This window comes from Globicephala melas, chromosome 19 (assembly GCF_963455315.2).
Source record: "Globicephala melas chromosome 19, mGloMel1.2, whole genome shotgun sequence".
Lineage (NCBI taxonomy): Eukaryota > Metazoa > Chordata > Mammalia > Artiodactyla > Delphinidae > Globicephala > Globicephala melas.
This window is the reverse complement of record NC_083332.1, coordinates 20,382,101-20,401,260: the sequence shown is the minus strand read 5'-3', so window position 1 is coordinate 20,401,260 and position 19,160 is coordinate 20,382,101. Positions and strand designations below refer to the sequence as shown.

Genomic DNA, 19,160 nt, shown 5'->3' with positions numbered 1-19,160 from the left:
TATCTATTTAAATTTGCATTTCCCTGAGCATTAGAGAGGTTTAAAATTTTTTCATATATGTATTGGCTATTTATATTTCTTCTTCTTTGAATTGCCCCTTCATGTTCTTTGTTCGCTTTTATAATAAGTATTTTGTGCTTTCCTGATTGTTTCTAGGAGATTCTTATATATTCTGCACATTAACTTTTAATCTGTTAAAAATATTGCAAATATTTTAATTCTGAGGCTTCTTGTTAAACTTTGTAGTATCTTTTGCTGGAGAGAAGCTTAATGCACAGTTAAATCAAATTTTTCCTTTATGTCTACTAGATTTGCCTAAGAATGCTTTTCATACCTAAAAAGTATTAAATTTTTAAATCATATTTTCTTCTATTAGTTTATAATACTTTTTATTGTTTTGAATCTTTAAATCATCTTACATTAGTTTTGGGTTATTAAATATTTTGAGTTAAGTATAAGATTCTTTTTCAAAACAATAGGTAATTATTCCAATAGTGTTTATCAAATACTCCATTATTATTTCCTCTTTAATTTGAAATGCCAAATTAAAACTAAATTTTATTTAAGAGTTATTTCTAGAATTTCTGTCCTATTCCACTGATCTCTTATTTTCTTATGTCAATACTGTGTTGTTTGACTGTTGATGTCTTAAACCATATTTTGGTTTTTGCAGGCAAAATACTCCCAATTGCTCTTTATACAAAATTTTTATTTTTGGCATTTACACTTCTAGATGAATTTGAGAATGTTAACAAGTTTATAACAAAATTTATGTGGATTTTGTTTGGGATTGCATCAGATACATAGAGAATCGTAGTCTGACAGCATTGACTCATTGCATATGATTTATATCTTGATTTTTAGAAGTTCTTATTTTAATAATCTTCAGTAAAAATTATTTGGTTTTCTCCATGTAGGTTTTGCACAATTCTTGCTAGGTTTAGTTTTAGAGTTTATTTTTGTTTTCGTGAAATGCATATTGACAATGAATTTTTTTCCTGATATATTAGGCCAAAAATCAGGCTAATAGCATTTATGATGTGATTCTGTTTTTTGTACTGAATAGTTCTGTGTACATGGATACCTGTGTATACAGAAAAGCTTTGAGTGTAGCTGCTTGTTTACTTCTGTCTCCACTAGGTTGATCTCTTTTAGGGCAGGAACCATATTTTGATGACTTTGTATCTAACACCTGCATAGCACCTGGCACATTTTAGCAGCTCAAAGCACCTTTGTAAAATGAATGAATGAATGAAATAAAGGGATATTGAAGGACCTATATAGACAAGATAAATATCTCTTCCCTGAGTGCATGGAATTATGGATTTCTTTAAGTTCTTTCTGCTTTGCTGTATTTTCTGATTTTTCTCTTGTGATCATGTACTTGAAAAAAGAAAGAAAATGATTTTCACTTGGGAACCACAATGAAAGAGCACTGTAGGCTGCACATCATTTACTACTTGTAAATTTTAAAAAGAAAAAAATGTGTGGATTATAAAAATGTCTAGGGAGGCAGGTTGTTCACCTCTCTGGATGAGGTTATCCCAGGTTTAGATGCTTAGTTTTGCCGTCTGTAAAATGGGATTCCTTCTGCCTTGCCTCTGCCTCTCACTGATCCTCCTGGGCTCTGATTGTGCTGAGCTCCAGGCTCACATATTCAGGAGGAATTAGAGGGAGGCCAGGGAAAGTAATTCTTCAGTCTCTGAGGTTGTTTTTACATTATGATGATATATGGTATATGTTGCTACAATGCCCGGGGTACATTTACAGGGATGGCAGACCATGAAGCCCTTAGGGCTGGGAGGTCCACCAGGTCAATAATATATGCAGCTGGCCAAAGAGAACATCGACATTATTTCCTCCAGAGAATACATGACTATAACCCTGTAGTCCTGGTTTGCATGTAAATAATTAGCAAAGGTACCGCTTGGCCACTTGTATCATTGAAGAGAAAGAAAAACAAGAATAAGAAAGACAAATCAGAAAAATATGAGGGCGTCACTTATAGATCTATGCAAGGAAGTATAATTCATCGGGTGAAATTTGCTTTCTCTAGAAAACACAGTGTTGGTATGTTTCTATAGTTGAGGTTAGAAATTTTTTTCTTGGTATGATTGTTATCAAGTAACGGAAAAATAATAATAATCAGTTTCTCAGGAGGAAGACTGATGCATCAATTACAGCATTTGGCGATGGAGCCCATTAAACTCCGAGGTAGTGCTGAGCAGTTGCCCCACTGATGATTTGACTATACTGGTAATAACCTGGGAAGGAGGCTGAGGCTGTGTGACTTCGGTGAAGCCAGACTCTCTTTCTAAGCCTAGTTACAGGCAGCAGCCTAAGGCCTGCTTAATCTGAAAGCTCCTGGCTTGTTTTTTTAAAGCAAAGGGAATTTTCTTAAGGGCAGAGAGCCCTTGCTCTATCTCCCACACTACGACATGGCACAGGGCTAGACCAATACCACGCACTCCATTGAGTCTCTCCCCATTCCCCGCCCCTCAAAAATTTTTTAAAACAATTTTTTAGAGCAATTTTAGGTTTGCAGATAAATTTAAGGGAAGGTACAGAGATTTCCCAATATATACCCTGCCTCTACATAGGCATAGCCTCCCCGATTATCAACATCCCCCATCAGAGTGATGCACTGTTTACAATTGATGAACCTACACTGACACATCATAATCACCATAGTACGTAGTTTAACATTACAGTTCACTCTTGGTGTTGTACATTATATGGGTATAATGACATGTATCCTTTATTAGGGTATCATACAGAGTATTTTCACTGCCCCTAAAAGTCCTGAGCTCAGCCTGTTTTCCCTCACCCTGCCCCTCAAAACCCCTGGCAACCACTGATCTTTCTATTGTTTCCATAATTTTGCCTTTTCCAGAATGTCATGTAGTAGGAAACATACATCACATAGCCTTTTCAAACTGTTTTCTTTCATGCATTTAAGTTTTCTCCAAGTGTTTTCATGGCTTGATAGCTTGTTTCTTTTCAGCGTTGATTGCTTCCAAGTGTTGGCAATTATGAATAAAGCTGCTATGAACATCTATGTGCAGGTTTTTGTGTAGACATAAGTTTTCAACTCCTTTTGTGTAAATATCAAGGAACACGATTGTTGGATTGTATGGTAAGAGTATGTTTAGGTTTGTGAGAAACTGCCAAACTGTCTTCTAAAGTGGCTGCACCATTTTGCTTTCCCATCCGCAATGCATGAGAGTTCCAGTTGCTCCATATCCTCGTCAGCATTTGGTGTCGTCAGTGCTCTGGATTATGGCCATTTTAATAGGTGTATAGTGGTATTTCATTGCTGTTTTACCTCCCACTTTCTTATTATAGAAAATATAAACATATATAAGAATAGATGAAACAGTATAATACCCCTTCCACATGTCCATCCCCCAACTTCAACTATTATCAATTTATGGCCAAATTTGCTTCATCTCTACCTGTAACTCCTCCTCTTTACATGCCCGTGGACTGGGGAACCAGGAGCGCTGGGGAGAAATCCAGCCCTGTGCAAGATTCCAGGGCACAGAGAGCCAGGCCTGAACCTCGACAAGTCCATGACCTTGTCAAGGCCAAGGAAAGTTGGAACACCAGGCTGCAGAAGGAAAACCTTGTGAGGTCACAAGGGCCAACTTCACATTTTGTCAAGGCAATTAAGGAGTAAAGAAAACAGATTTCAAAATCTTGGGAGCTCCAGGAAAACAAATTTGGGGTACAGCTTGAGAAAGAATGTTGAAAACATAGACAATAATATGGAATGATACTCACCAAACTGTGATAGCTCTGGGGTGGTGGAGGCTGGGACCAGCACTAGGGGTTGTGGTCCGATGACACTTCAGCCTTACTGGCAATGCTTTAATTATTTATTTCAAAGGTAAATACATTCACATTTTGCTTCCACTAAGAAGAGAAAAAGTTTTAAAGGAACGCATTTCCCACAGTGATGGCTGCCTTCGAATGGAAGTTCCCCATCACTGGTGATGTGTCCAACTGAGACTGCTGGACATGGCAAGATTATCCAAGCCAGGCCGTGGAGGAACCACTGAGGAGCTTGCTGAAATATAGAGATCATGATTCAGCAGGTCTGGAGCAAGGCCCAGGTGATTTTATCCCCCATCTCTTGAATATGGGCTGGCCTTAGTGACTTGCTTGTGATGAATAATATGTGGCTGAAAATGATGCTACGTGACTTCTGAGGCTAGACTAGAAAAGGTGATACACTTCCAGCTGGCTTTCCCTTGGCACCCAGCTGCCATGCTGTAAGGAATGGATAGTATTTCAGGCAGAGCTGGGCGTGGCTTAAAGGAGCCAGAGGAGAGCTCACATATACGTGTTCTGGCTGACCACTCTACTGGGGTCTCACGTGACAGCTAACCTCAAGTCCAGAGTTGTGCATGCAGAGATTTTCAAGATGACTGCAACTGCATGAGATTCTGAGGACTGCCTCACTGACCCTGTCAACCTCCAGGACTGTGATTTATGCCGCTAAGTTTGGGTGGTTTGTTGGCAGCAAGAAAACAGCACCTTTGACTGTTAAGTAGACTCTTTAGAAGAGCTTAAAAAATTCCCAACACCCAGGCCAGATCCAAGCATTAATATTCTTTTGAGCCCCAGTGTGCAGCCAAGGTTGAGAACCAGTACTGTAAACCAACCCTGAGACTTGAGCTGGGGTTAACTTCATGAAATGCCCCCATTTCCCCCACTTCCCCTTACCCAGCTTCCTTTTGTCCTTGTCACTGGTTTCCATCTTCAGTTCCTGGCAGATGAAAGTGAGCCATTTAAGTGACAGGGACTTTGAAATCAGTGCTTAAGTCCTTGATGCTTGAAGTGTTTATTTTTAAAGCAACGTAGGAGAATGAATATGCAGGGGAAGTAGGGAGGCTCCCAGGAGCAGAAGTGTGAATGAGGTTGCCAGATAAAATACAGGAGGCCCAGGTAATTTGAATTTCAGATAAACAGTGAAGATTTTTAAGTATAAGTATGCTCCAAATATTACATAGCCATACTAAAAATTATATATTGTTTATCTGAAATTCAAATTTAACCACGTTTCCTATATTTTTATTTGCTAAATCTGGCAACTCTAAGTGTGAAGCCAGCCAGGTTAAGGTGTATTTGGGCCTCAATGGCACAGGGGCGGGGGTACATCTGTAGACTACTGAGTTCCCCAACACCAGGGTAAAAGACACTCAGGACTCCCCAAGTCACTCCCCTTGTTGGAGGAAAGTGAGGCCCCAAAGACAGGAAGTAATAAATCCAAAACAGGCAGCTCTTGATTTGCACAATATTATGTTAACTAAACCCATGCATAGTAACCCTACTTTGCTGCAATAAACATCTGCATGCAGGTTTTCGTGATGATATAAATTTTCAGATCAGGTGGGTTATGCCTGGGAGTGCGATTGCTGGGTAGTATGGTAAGTCTATGTTTGTGCAAAATCACCAAACTATCTTGCAAAGTGGCTGTTACCCTTTTGTATTCCCATGTAACAGAAGAGGATTCCTGTTGCTCCATATCCTAGCCAGAAATTGGCATTGTCTGTTTTCTGGATTGTAGCAGTTCTAGTAGATGTGTAGTAGTATCTCATTGTTATTTTAATTTGCATTTCCCTATGATAAATGATGTTGAGCATCTTCTTACATGCTTATTTGACATCTACATATCTTCTTCGATGAAGTGTCTATTCAAATCTTTTGCGTGTTTTTTAATTGGGTTGTTTGTTTCCTTATTGTTAAACTTTAAGTGTTCTATATTTTTCTGGATATAAGTCCTTTATCAGATACGTGATTTGAAAATATTTTCTCCCAGTCTGTGGCTTGTTTTTTGTTTTATTTTGTTTTTTTTCCCATTCTCTTAGCAGTATATTTTTCAGAGCAAGTGTTTTTAATTTTGATAAAGTTCAATTTATCTATTTTGCCAAACCCAAGTTGATGTGATTTTCTCTTATATTTCCTTCTAGAAGTTTTATAGTTTTGTATTTTACATTTAAGTCTGTGATCTATTTTAACTTAATTTTTGTGTAAGATATGAAGTATGTGTAGAGGTTCTTCTTTTTTTGCAAATGGATGTCCAATTTTTCTAGCACCATTGTTTGAAAGACTTCCTTCTCCATTGCATCGTCTTTGTAAAAAATCATTTGCTAAAGAAGATGTGGCACATATATACAATGGAATATTACTCAGCCATAAAAAGAAACGAAATTGAGCTATTTGTAATGAGGTGGATAGACCTAGAGTCTGTCATACAGAGTGAATTAAGTCAGAAAGAAAAAGACAAATACCGTGTGCTAACACATATATATGGAATTTAAGAAAAAAACAATGTCATGAAGAACCTAGGGGTAAGACAGGAATAAAGACACAGACCTACTGGAGAGCGGACTTGAGGATATGGGGAGGGGGAAGGGTGAGCTGTGACAGGGCGAGAGAGAGTCATGGACATATACACACTAACAAACATAAGGTAGATAGCTAGTGGGAAGCAGCCGCATGGCACAGGGATATCGGCTGGGTGCTTTGTGACTGCCTGGAGGGGTGGGATAGGGAGGGTGGGAGGGAGGGAGACACAAGAGGGAAGAGATATGGGAACATATGTATATGTATAACTGATTCACTTTGTTATAAAGCAGAAACTAACACACCATTGTAAAGCAATTATACCCCAATAAAGATGTTAAAAAAAATCATTTGATTTTTTTGTTCTCTATTGTTTCATTGATCTATGTGCATCAAGGTCCCATTCTGACAGAGAGACCCAAGCAGCCCAGCCAGTTGTGACATCCACCCCACGGTCCTCGGTGGTGGACTGTGGCAGATTTCTGATTGCAGGGGTGTAACTGACCAAAGGCTTCAGCCGCTATGTTCTGAAACCCATTGCCAAGGCCATGCCTCCCAGCTTATAACTGGGCATGGCAGGGATACTAAATCAGACCCATTAATGGGAGACGTCATAAGCCTTGATGGCCAACTTTGGCTTGAGGACTCCTCAGTGGTGTAAGTTAAGGGTCCAACTTCATTCTTTTGCATATGGAATCCAATTGTCCCAGGATAATTTGTTGAAGAGACTGTCCTTTCCCGATTGAATGATTTTGTAACCCCTGTTGAAAATCAATTTACTATAAATGGGAGGATTCATTTTTGAGCTTTTGAATTAAATTCCATTGGTCTATATGCTTATCCTTATGCTAGTCACCCAGTGTTTTGATTACTGTAGCTTTTTAGTAAGTTTTGAAATCAGCAAGTATGAGACTTTTCCCAACTTTATCTTTTTCAGGATTGTTTTGGCTATTCAGAATCTATTGCAATTCCACATGAGTTAGGCTGGGTTTTTGTACTTCTGCAAAAAATGGCATTGAGATTTCATAAAGATTGCTTTGAATCTGTCAGTTCCTTTGAGGAGCATTGTTGTATTAATTTGCTTGGGTTGCTATAGCAAAATACAACAAGAGAAATTTATTTTCTCATAGTTCAGGAGGGTAGAAGTCCATGATCAAGGCGACAGCAAATTCAGTTTTCAGTGAGAGCTCTCCTTTTGGCTTGTAGATGTCTGCCTTCTCATTATGTCTCCCAGAGGCCTTTCCTCAGTGTATGTGTGTGGAGAGAGTGAGCTCTCTCATTTTAAAAGGACACTAATCCTATTGGATCAGGGACTCACTTTTATGACCTCATTTAACCTTAATTACCTCCATAAAGGACCTATCCCAAATACAGTACATTGAAGGTCAAAGATTCAACATAAAAATTTTGGGGAAACACACATTCAGTCCACAATAGTTCTCATCTTAACAATATTAAGTCTTCCAACCCATGAAAATAGATGTCTTTCCATTTATTTGTGTTTTATTTAATTTCTTTTGACAATGTTTTATAGTTTTCAGTGCACAATTCTTATGCCTCCTTGCTTAAATTCATTACGAAATATTTTATTCTTTTTTTATGCTAGTGTATATAAATGTAACTGATTTTTGTCGGTTGATTATGTATTCTGCAACTTTTTTGAGTTTATTACTCTAACATGTTTTTTTTTTCTTGTGGATTCTTTACAGTTTTCTACATATAGGATCATAACATCTACCAATAGAGATAATTTTACATCTTTTCCCAATTTGGCTTCATTTCATTTCCTTATCTTGTCTAATTTCTTTGATTAGAACTTCCAGTATTATGTTGAATAAAAGTGGTAAAAGCAGACATCCTTATCTTATTCCTGATCTCAGAGGAAAAACTTTCAGTCTTTCCCCCTTGAGTATGTTAGATATAGGTTTTTCATGTATGACCTTTACAATGTTGAGGAGGTTTCTTTCTATTCCTAGTTTACTGAGTGTTTTTATAATAAAGGGATGTTGGATTTTGTCAAGTGCTTTTTTCTGCATCAATTGAGATTAGCATGCAATTTTTTCTCCTTCATTCTATTAATGTGGTGTATTATCTTCATTGATTTTCATATGGTGAACTACCTTTGTGTTCCTGGGATAAATTCCACACGATCGTGGTGTATAATCCTTTTAATATGCTCCTGAATTCAGTATTCAGTGTTAGTATTCATTGAGAGGTTTTGCATTTATATTAATAAGGGACATGGTCTGTAGTTTTCTTTTCTTTTGGTGTCTTTGTCTTGCTGAGCTCACAGAATGTGTTCCCTCTTCTTCAGTTTTTTGGAAGAGTTTGAGAAGAATTGGTGTTAATTCTTCTTTAAATGTTTTAAATCCACCTTTGAAGCCATCTGGATTTTTCTTTGTTGGGAGGATTTTGATTAGTGATTCATTCTCCTTACTTGTTAATAGGCTTTCATAGTTTTCTATTTCTTTTTGAGTCAGTTTTGTTAGTTTTTGTTTTTCTAGGAATTTGTCCATTTCACCTAGGTTATACAATTGTTTATAGTACTCTCCTATAATCCTGTTTATTTCTGTAAAATTGGAATTTTGTCCTACTTTTATTTCTAATTTTAGTAATTGGAGTCTTCTCTCTTTTTCTTAGTTAATCTAGGACAGGTTGTCAATCTTATTCATCTTTCCAAAGAACCACCTTTGGTTTCATCGATTTTCTCTGTTGTTTTACTATTCTCTGTTTCTTGCTAGTCTAATCTTTGTTCTTTCTTCTGCTAGCTTTGGGTTTTGTTTTTCTCTTTCTAGTTCCTGAAAGTATACAGTTAGGTTATTGATGTATTAATTTGCTAGGGCTACCATAACAAAATACCACAGACTGGGTGGCTTAAACAGCAGAAATTTATTTTCTCACAGTTCTGGAGGATGGAAGTCCAGGATCAAGGTGTGAAGGGGTTGGCTAACTCTGAGGCCTCTCTCCTTGGCTTGCAGTTGGAGGCCCTCTTGCTGACTCTTCATGTGATTATCCCTCTGTGCATGTATGCCCCTGGCTTTTCTTTGTGTCTCCAAATTTCCTCTTCTTATAAAGATACCAGCCAGATTGGATTAGGGCCCACGCTAATGGCCTCATTTTAACTTAATCACATTTAAAGCCCTATCTCCAAGCACAGTCACATTCTGAGGTACTGGGTGTTAGGACTTCCACATGGTAATTTCAGGCGGGAGATAATTCAGCCCACAGCACCATCCTTTTACTTTCAACCCTTTTGTGTCTTTCAATCTAAAGTGAGTCTCTTGTAGACAGCACATAGAACCAACTACTTAGAAGATAAATGCACTTACCCTTCTACTGGAGCCGCAGGTGGGTCGCTTCCCACAGGCACAAGAGCTAAGTGGGTTAGGTTTGAACATCTGAATGAGGGGAAATAGGGTGGGCAGCTGCCAATGTCCATTACACGGGGCGAAAGTGAGAGCAGGGAGACCAGAGAAGCAGCTACTGAAGTAGCTGAGGATACACAGATGGTGTGGTGCTAGAGCAGTCAGAGACTGCCTGTTTCAGAGGTTGGATATGTAGTGAGGAAAAGAGAGCAATTAACATTTACCATTTGCCCAAATTTTCCTCACTTCTTTCTGTGAAGCAAATGTAAAAAGGGCGTATCTGGACTGGGGAGCTGGCCAGAAGGGAAGAGAAATCTAGCAAGCAGGCACACCAGGGTCAGAACTGCAGCTACCTCCCAGTCCATTGCCATTTGCACAACGTTGAAGAACCAGGACCCAACTCACTGTTAGGTATTGGAGCAGAGATGATTGTTAGGGCAAGGCCAATTCCATTCATTAAGCATTAATTGGGTGCCTACTGTGTACAGAGGCTGTAGGAGAGAGAGGTCACAGGAGTTTTGAAATAAGAGGAAAAGTATGGGCAACGTTATCCTTGAAAAGTCTCTTAAATAGCCCATACATAGCAATATGTTAATTAAAGCTCAATACCTTTCTATAAGGAAAAATTGTGTGTGCAGTAATTAACACACAAACAAAACTTAATCGCATATTTTAATTCATTAAACAGGCACAGGGAAGAGTTGACTTTGCTAAAATTAAATATGCTTATGAACCAGCACTAGTGCACGAATTAAGCTCCTACCGCCAGATGCAGCGCTCAACGACTGGGGGCATTAGGGGGACACAAGGCTAAGACAGGGCTCATCTCCGTGAACTGACCGTCGATCTTCCCTAGAATGAGTTTCCAAAGGGCTACAGGTCAGCTTAGCCTCCAGATAAGACAGCAGCCGCCGCGCCGCTCCTGCGCCACGCGATCACCGGGGGCGTGACGAAGGGCGGAGGCTGCGTGCGCTTCCCAGCGTGCCGCGCTGGGCGGGGCGAGGGGCGGGGCCTACGGGGGAGGTGCGGAGGAGGAGCGGCCGCCACAGGACGCCTGGCTCGGCCCAGTCACCGGATCGGGGCTTCTCGCCTTTAACGGCCGGCCTGTTGCTCCGAGCCCGCGGCGGCGGGGGCGCCGGCGGCGGCGGCGGGCGGCATGCGCGTGTGAGATGTGGCCGCGGGCAGCCCGGACGCGAGCAGCTGCCGCCGCGGTAGCAGAGAAGTGGGGCGCGGCCTCCTCAGCGCGGGGCGCGCAGTGCATGAGGGCGAGCACGCGGGCGCTGGGCAGCCGCCGGCCACGCCGCCTTCATAAACACTTGTTTAGGACTCGTTCGCCCCGCTGAGGCCCCGGCGCCCCGCCATGGAGGCCCCGCCCGACCCCGGGCCCCACGCCTCGGCCTCGGCTTCGGCCGCGGCGCCGCTGCGCGCCCCAGAGGTGGCGCGGCTCCGCGAGGAGCAGGAAAAGGTAACAGGCCGCGCTCCGTCCCGCGCTTCCGCCAGCGGTCTCGGGAGGCGCCCTCGCCCAGGCGCGTCCTCGGCGCCCCGTTCCCCCTCCACGGGCCTGGGGGCTGACCCCCGCTCGTCCCCGCCGACCCTGTCCTGCCCTCGGTGGGCCGCAGCCCTTTGGTCCCGACCTAGCTCACCCCGGACCCGGAACGGGGGAGGAGCATAGCCTCCAGGCCTGGAAAGCGTGTTGGGGAAACTTTTGTCACGTGCTTTCGTTGTCTTGTCTGGAGCACTTTGACCTTCGAAGGGAGGGGAGGGTTGGGGAAAAGAGATGCGATAATCTGTTTAACTTGTGTATGAAAGTGAGTTTTTAATCTTAATGCGTACAGCAGTGCGTGGGAATATTCTCAGTGAAGGACAGGCTGTGAATGAATAGTTCACCTTATTTTTTTTTTTTAGCTTGTTACCTCATCGTTGGTAAAATGTATACTCTTTGTTGCTCTTTATCTGATTGCACTTAAAAGTTTTACTAGGTTTGTAACGCTAACGCTTCATGTGCAGTTTCAGCTTTGGTTTAGTATTTGTCATGATAGAATGCTGTTTTATTACATTTTAACTTCAATTATATAAATGAGTTTTAATCTACCAGTGAAGAGGAAAGAAAGTTTTGTATTTCCTAATGGGATTGTATATGAACAAGTATACCAGTCTAAGAAATACAGTGTTATTGTTTAATCTGAGATTTTTTTCCCTTTGGATTCTGTATCATTTGTTTCTCACTATCTTTGAAATTCTTAGTTTGAAAGGCAACGTTTCATTTACTTAAAATGTGTCATATTGAGAGTATCATGATTATAAAGGTTAGGAAGTTGTTTAAAAACTATAAACACTGGGAATTCCTAACTTTTTCTATTGAGCATTTCTGTATAAAAATGACTACTTACATAGGTATACAAACATACCCAGTTTAGCTAGATAAGGAACTTTTTATAGAACTTAAATCCTGGTTTGCTTGGAAATAACCTGTGAGGATGAATTGTGGGAACCTTTCCTACTTTGTTCTGGTTGTTCTAAATTATTTTGTGCGTTGGATTTCCCTTTCTGAGAGCCATTTTTTTTTTCTAATACCATATACAATGGTTGGGTTTTAAACTTGGCTTTCTTCAAGTTGGGGGTTTAAAAATTCAAGTTCGGTGCGTTTAAATTGTGAGACTGTTTTTTTTTTTTCTTTACGAGAAGAATAAAGAAAGAAGAAAAGACAGCCCTTCATGAAACCAATTTGTTCATTTTTGGCGAAAACTATTTACATTTTTTAGTCTTTTAGAAAATGTGAAACAGACCCTCAGAAGATGGTGTTCCCATTGTCTTTCTTTCTGTAGAGGAATTAACTCTCTCCTTCTTCATAGTATGATGTTTGCATACTGCTGACTTGATATGTTTTCTCCTATTTGGCATGTTAAAAAGAGAAATCCTTGGTTTTATTCTGATGTTAGTGTGTCTGAAATACAAAGGATACGGTTTGGGGGTGCTCTGACCAGCTTTCTGGTATGGTATCCAGTTGCATTTGAAAACTGCCTTCTCAGTTACAGTCCTATGGGAACCTGGATGACAGTTTTCAGTAGACATTGAGTATAGTACCAAATTACTTTTCTGTGCTGTGTTAATGTTATTTTGGCACATAAAATAAGCGTGTGTATGTCTGTCATGGGTATGTAAAATCATTCCCAGTTCATGATAAAGTCCCTCAGTAAATGGACTAGACTGTATTTTAACGGATCTGCTTCAGTGGACAGGAGAGACCCTTGAGGCCACAAGATAAACTGGTTAGATAGCTATCCTTTAATTATAGTTCAGTATAGGAAAACTTTATCTAGTAAATAGTAAATAAATAAATAAATAAATCAGTCAGATTTTTGTGAGGGACTTTAGGCTTTAAAACCAACCCAGCAGCTGTAGGAGTACAGTGAACTCTAATAAGTGGAAGTGTTGGGACATTCTTGGAAGGAAAAGGAAAAAAATGTCATAGGAGTTTTATAGTATAGCAGTTAATATTTTTTTATATAAGTCTAATTAAATGTGTTTTAGGACTTGCCTTTCCCTACCAGGGTTCTGTGAGAGAATTAAATCCTGACGAAAATTATTTGAATGACTATTTTTTCAGTTTTCCCTAGGATGGTAGCTAGCTAGTAGGCTCTAGATGCAGAGGAGAGAAGTGAATTCTTTATATGCAATGGATACCTTAGGTTCAGGGCATTATTTTCTCTGGGAACCTTAAGAATGGCTGCTAGGTAAAGTGGTTTAAATGTTGCTCATCAATTTTTTTCTTTTTAGTTCAGATAAGGAGTGTAAGACGTTTCATCTTGGTCCCTCTCTCTGTTTTTTTCCTTGTTTATCCTTTGGAGCACTGAATAACAAGGAAAAAAAATTAGTAACCTAAGGAAAAAGACAAAGGAGGGGGGCATGAAAGATCCACAACTTAAGTAAATGACAAAATCTGTAGTAAATGGACAGGATCAAATATTTGAATATTGTTCTCATTTTTGGCATTAATGCTGACATTTTCAAAAAAAGATTTTTTGGTTAAAACTTCTGTTTATTTCTTTTTTTTTTAATCTAGCAAAATGACATGTACAGAAAGGTTCCCTGCAGGTTTGTTTATAATAATGAAAAAGCTAAAAATTCAACATAAGGGGGTTGGTGTGAGGAGATTTTGTGCAGTCATTAAAAATTGTAGAACACTATGTGGTGTGGTTAGTCATGATTATATGTATATAAATATTCACACAGTTTATATAGGAAAATGCACCACTAAATGTTTTAAAAGCATACAATTTCACTTTTTATTTTACCTAAAAGTGAGTGAATTGAATGGGATTTTTTTTTTCAAGAAAGGCTATTGATAAAACCTAATTAATTTTAATAAAAGATGGGATGTTGTGTCTTTAATTGCTAAATATTTTCTGCTCCTGACAGATTACTCTTGGCTGGTTTGAACACCAGTTAGGCAGGTTTGTTTCTTATTCCAGAGCGGATAGGTACAATTTATTCAGATATCTGTTCCCCAGGTGGTTTCCTTTTCTTTTTTCCCTGGAGATGTTGTTTATTGTTAATTCTCTATCCAAAGGTACAGGGACAAGAGGGAACTTGGATCACCTTTTTTCCCCCTCTTTTCTTTTAACTAAATCTGTTTTTGCCAATAGGAGTAAAGTATTTGGTGGAAAAAATGGAATCTACTTAGAAGCCTCTCTGGACTGATCTGTGCCGTAAAAGTTAAACCTAGGGCTGTAGTGGAGTGTCTTGGGCTGTTCTAGGGAAGTTTCCTCATACTTGTTAAATCTGGATCTGTCTTTGAATTGCATTATTGAAATACTGGTTTCTTGGCTAAGGTGATGTTTCTATCCGAGTTTTATATCTCCAGACACTATTATCTTTAACAGAATTATTGAGATTCTGCTATATAGTATAGTGAAAAAGTGGTATATAGTATTGTTTTCCTAGGTTTATTTGCAGGATCATGGTAACTTTGGAGAATTCATGAGGATAATGTTATTATTTAGTTTATTATAATTATAACTGAGTGGCTCGTGTAATTTGGAATTTTGGAATAACTTATACTTTCTTGATATAGAACCTGGGGAATTAAATGCATTAAGAGTAAATATTTCAAATTTTTATAAAGCAGAACAGCTAATTTAACTTTGGTTTGCATATTTCTTATGATAAACTGCACATAGCTTAGGAAACTGTCAGTCGTGTACTCCATACCACAGGTATTGTTCTTCTTTCCAAGCCCAGAATCCAAACATATAATTTTTCAGCAGATATTTATTGAGTACCTGCCAGATTGTACCTACTTAATGTCTTCTTCTGCTGAAGATGCAGTAGTGAACAAAATAAAGTCTTTGTTTTCACAGGGATCACATTCTAGTGGTAAAGATGTGGAATAGGCATATTTAAAATGACAGATGGTTTGTGATAGGTAAGGAGCTGTACTAGATCATTGTTGAAGATTTTGGTTTTTATTTTTGTGAGGTGAGAAACCATTGAAATGTGTTTTGAGAATCATACTAATCTTAAATGACAAGAATCCATTTGTCATGAATGAAGGGAGGAATGATGGGATTGCATTGTATAGAATAAATTTTTTTGTGTGCCAGGCATTGTGATAGACATTTATAAATTTGATGTTAGAGTCTTCATTAACTCTCTTTAATTTTTCAGGTGAACAGTTTAGGTTGTTTCTAGTTTTTGCCCCGAACTTTCTTATGGAGTATTTGTGTCTTCAATTTTACTTATAATGCTTGTTTTTCAAAGTGCTTATGCCAGTTTACATTCCTATCAGCAGTGGTGAAAGTTCCAGCTATTCCACGTCCTCATCACCACTTGGTACTGTCTGTCCTTTTCATATTTGTTAGCCGTTCTAATAATAACTAATGAATGAGGTTGATAACCTTTTCAAGTATTTATTGGCTATTTGCATTTTTTTGGTAAAATAAAATGCTTTTTCTAAATTGAGTAGTTATAAGTAGTTTATTGAAGAATGTGTATTTGATCTTTCTAATGTAGTTCTTTTATCATTTTTAAGAAAGGCAGAGTCATAAGAATATTTGCTTACAGCCAAAGATACATTTTGTAGCTAAATGGGTTTTCAGAACTCATAACTTGTGAGTTATATTTTATTTTAAAACAGTTTGTTTTGGTTGTTGTTAGTGATTATTATCATGCCAGTCATGTGCCATGAGAAGAAACAACTTTGGTTTTAGTCTTTTATTAGTAAACATTATAATACAATATTTCAAGGGGAGAAAATCAATATTCATTGTGTTAGGCCTCTCCAGATTGGAGTATAAGACAAGAATAGTTCCAAAACACTGATGGGGAAAGGGAGAAGAAGGTGCACGGGGTCTAAGCTGTGATCATAACTGTTTGATTTTGTTCTCCTAATGTTGTCAGATTGGGTTTTAAAATCTTTTAGCTTGTATCATTCTTGCCTTCATCTCCAGATTAGTGAGTCTAGATCTTTTTAGTCTGCCCTAAGGCAGTTTTTCTTTCTTTCTTTCTTTCTTTCTTTTTTTTAAAGTAGCAGCTTTTTATTTTCAAAAATTGTAAAACAACAGAAAAGTTTAAAGAATAGTTTGGGTCATCAATCGTATTTTGTCTCATTTGCCTTTTCTTTCTCTATCTGTATTTTCTTTTCTTTTTTTCCTTGTAGAACGATTTGAAAGTAAATTGCAGATATTATCATGTCCTAATACTTAAGCACATATCATTTTGGAGCAAGGTCATTCTTCTACATAATCATATCTTTTTTTTTCACCCAAGAAATGAACATTGACACACAATAATATTATTTAGCATATTCAGATTTCCTCAGTTTTTCTAAAAGTGTTCTTTATAACATTTTTCAATCCAAGATCCAATCACAGGCTGCATTTAGCGTCTTATCTCTTTAATTTCCTTTCATCTGAAACAATCCCTCTACATTCTTTTGTCTTTATGAAATTGGTATTTTTGAAGAGTTTGCAAGTTTACTTATAGAATGCCCACGATTTAGAGATGTCTGATGAATGTACTCGTGAAGAAACAGAATTAAATAATCGTTTTTGGCAAGAATAATACATAGTTGATAATGACTTCCTATTTTATCACAGCAGGAGACATACAGTGTTACTTTATTCTATTATTGGTGTTGCTAGTTACTTGTTTAAGGTAGTACCTGCGATATCTCTTCACCTTAGGTACGTGTTCCCTTGTGTAAGGAATAAGAACTTTAAAAGTACTTACTAAATACTTGAAGACATTGTAAATATCCTGTTCCCCAACAGCCCTTTACCATGGATGATCCTTGCCTGAATCAATTATTATATTGGTATTTGCAAATTAGTAGTTTCTAACCACCTATGTTTATAGCTGGCATTTTTCTGTAAAGAGGAGCCCTTTCCCCCCTTTTAGTATTAGTGTAGACCCTTTTTATTTGTTTTTTAATTCAGTGTGTTATAATTTTTCATTTTTCCTTTTGATGCTCAAATTGTCCTAAATTTGGCCAGTGGGAGCCCCTTCAAGCTGACTCCTGCATCCTTTTGGCATTTCTCATTATCCTTTGGTCATTACCTTTTTTTTTTTTGGCACAGGATGTCCAGGCTTACCTTGTAGCTTTCTTGTCTTAGTTCTGAAATTGACTATTTCTTCAAAGAGCCCTGGTTCTTTTTAATGAGAAATGCTGAGAAACCTAGATCTGGGCCCAAGTTGTGCTCATTGCCACTGGGATATTATTGCATCAAGGCCCTTTCAGTGGACAGTGCTAAGAAATGTATTAACCTTCAGTATACCAGGAAAAATAGTCATCACCATTTACCATCTAGGTCCAAGGGATCTTTTTAATTTTTATTTTTTAAAGTAATTTTTACAAGTAATGTACAGAAGTAAGGATAAGGGATAGTGAAACCCATTTTTATTGGCTATTTTAATAAGAATTTAAACACAGCAGTCTTCTTTGTATTAAGTAAAGTTTGGTGCACAAAGATCATAAGAGATTTAAGAATATTGCCACATGTCTTTTTATAAAAATGTCCAAGTTCTTGTTGCACACTGTTACATATGAAGTTTTTCTTGTTGAATGACTAAGTGGGTGAGAATACCCTACTTTTTTTTTTTTGTTCTTAGAAGTATATTGTTCCTTTATTGATTCTTTTTTTCTCCACCTTCAAGTCAGTCCCCCTTTATTCAACATCTGCTATATTCAAATATATGTAGTTCTCTTCCTGGTTGGCATGGTCTGTTCTAGAACTTAGGGAGGTACAGACATAAACCATTTACATAATTCCTGCTTTCAAAACTCATTTCCAGTGCTTCAGGGTTTTCCTCCCTAATCTCTGTCCTCAAGAAGCCAAAAAACTTGTAGGAGTGGAAAAAAATAGAATTTAGAGATCTTTTTCCCCAGCAATCTTTATTTATTATGATAAAATATGTATAAAATAAAAATTACTATTTTAATCAGTTTTTTTTTTTTTTTGCGGTACGCGAGCCTCACTGTTGTGGCCTCTCCCGTTGCGGAGCACAGGCTCTGGACGCGCAGGCTCAGTGTCCATGGTTCATGGCCCCAGCCGCTCTGTGGTGTGTGGGATCTTCCTGGACCGGAGCATGAACCCGTGCCCTGCATTGGCAGGCGGACTCTGAACCACTGCGCCACCAGGGAAGCCCCTGTTTTAATCAGTTTTAAGTGTACAGTTCAGTGAGATTAATTACATTCACTGTGATGGAACCATCACTTTTACTTGAAGGTTAGGATGGACTCACAGATGGAGAACTCTTGGCTGTCCTACCATCAGATCTGCCTTGCTCTATGGCTATCAGTTTTCCCCAGATCAAGAGTAGGCAGGTACAAGTAGTGGGCTCACAACGTTTGACCTCAACTGGTTTTTCTAAGTTATTTTGTACATTTTTCAGCAGCAAAACCAAACTGGGTCTTCAGGCTTTATTTCCGTTTCTTGCAAGGGAAGAGCTTTTATACCTTTGGACATGTTTTAGTTTTTCCTCAATGAGAATTTTAACCATCTTTGGTATTATTTCTACAATAATTTGTAAAGCTATTTACTTTTAACTGCTTTTTTTTAAAACTTTTTGGGTCAACTTTTTTATATAGCACTTACTTGTCAAAATATAGGTACATAATACTGGTAAAAATCTTTTTTTGTTTCTAATGAAACAAATTATTGAGACTTTTTTAACAGGATGGAGTGAGGGTAACTTGTATCAATTAGCTAAATTAACCAAACTCTTAAGAATATTTAGATTTAAAGACCATAGAAACTACTGGTAGTCAAACTTTTTTTTTTTTAAGGCACAGAGCTTTCTTCATTAAAATAAAACCTTATTCAAAAACCCAATATGTAAAACAGATGAAAGCTAAATTACTCTGCGTTATTGAGGGAGAAGTTGCATGTGTGGAGGGGCTGGGAGGGGGATGAGTATTTCTGTTCCTTGCACCCACTTTCAGTA

General features: G+C 38.3%; 1 protein-coding gene across 1 annotated transcript in view; it reads left to right on the top strand.

Annotated features, from left to right (window-relative positions):
* The first annotated feature begins 10,740 nt into the window (after positions 1–10,740).
* Positions 10,741–19,160, top strand: part of URI1 (URI1 prefoldin like chaperone) — a 70,378-nt gene continuing 61,958 nt past the window's right edge. Inside the window, exon 1 of the mRNA XM_030874507.3 lies at positions 10,741–11,181. Coding sequence (XP_030730367.1) covers positions 11,077–11,181 — 105 coding nt within the window. The 5' untranslated portion in view covers positions 10,741–11,076. The remainder of the gene's footprint in view (positions 11,182–19,160) is intronic.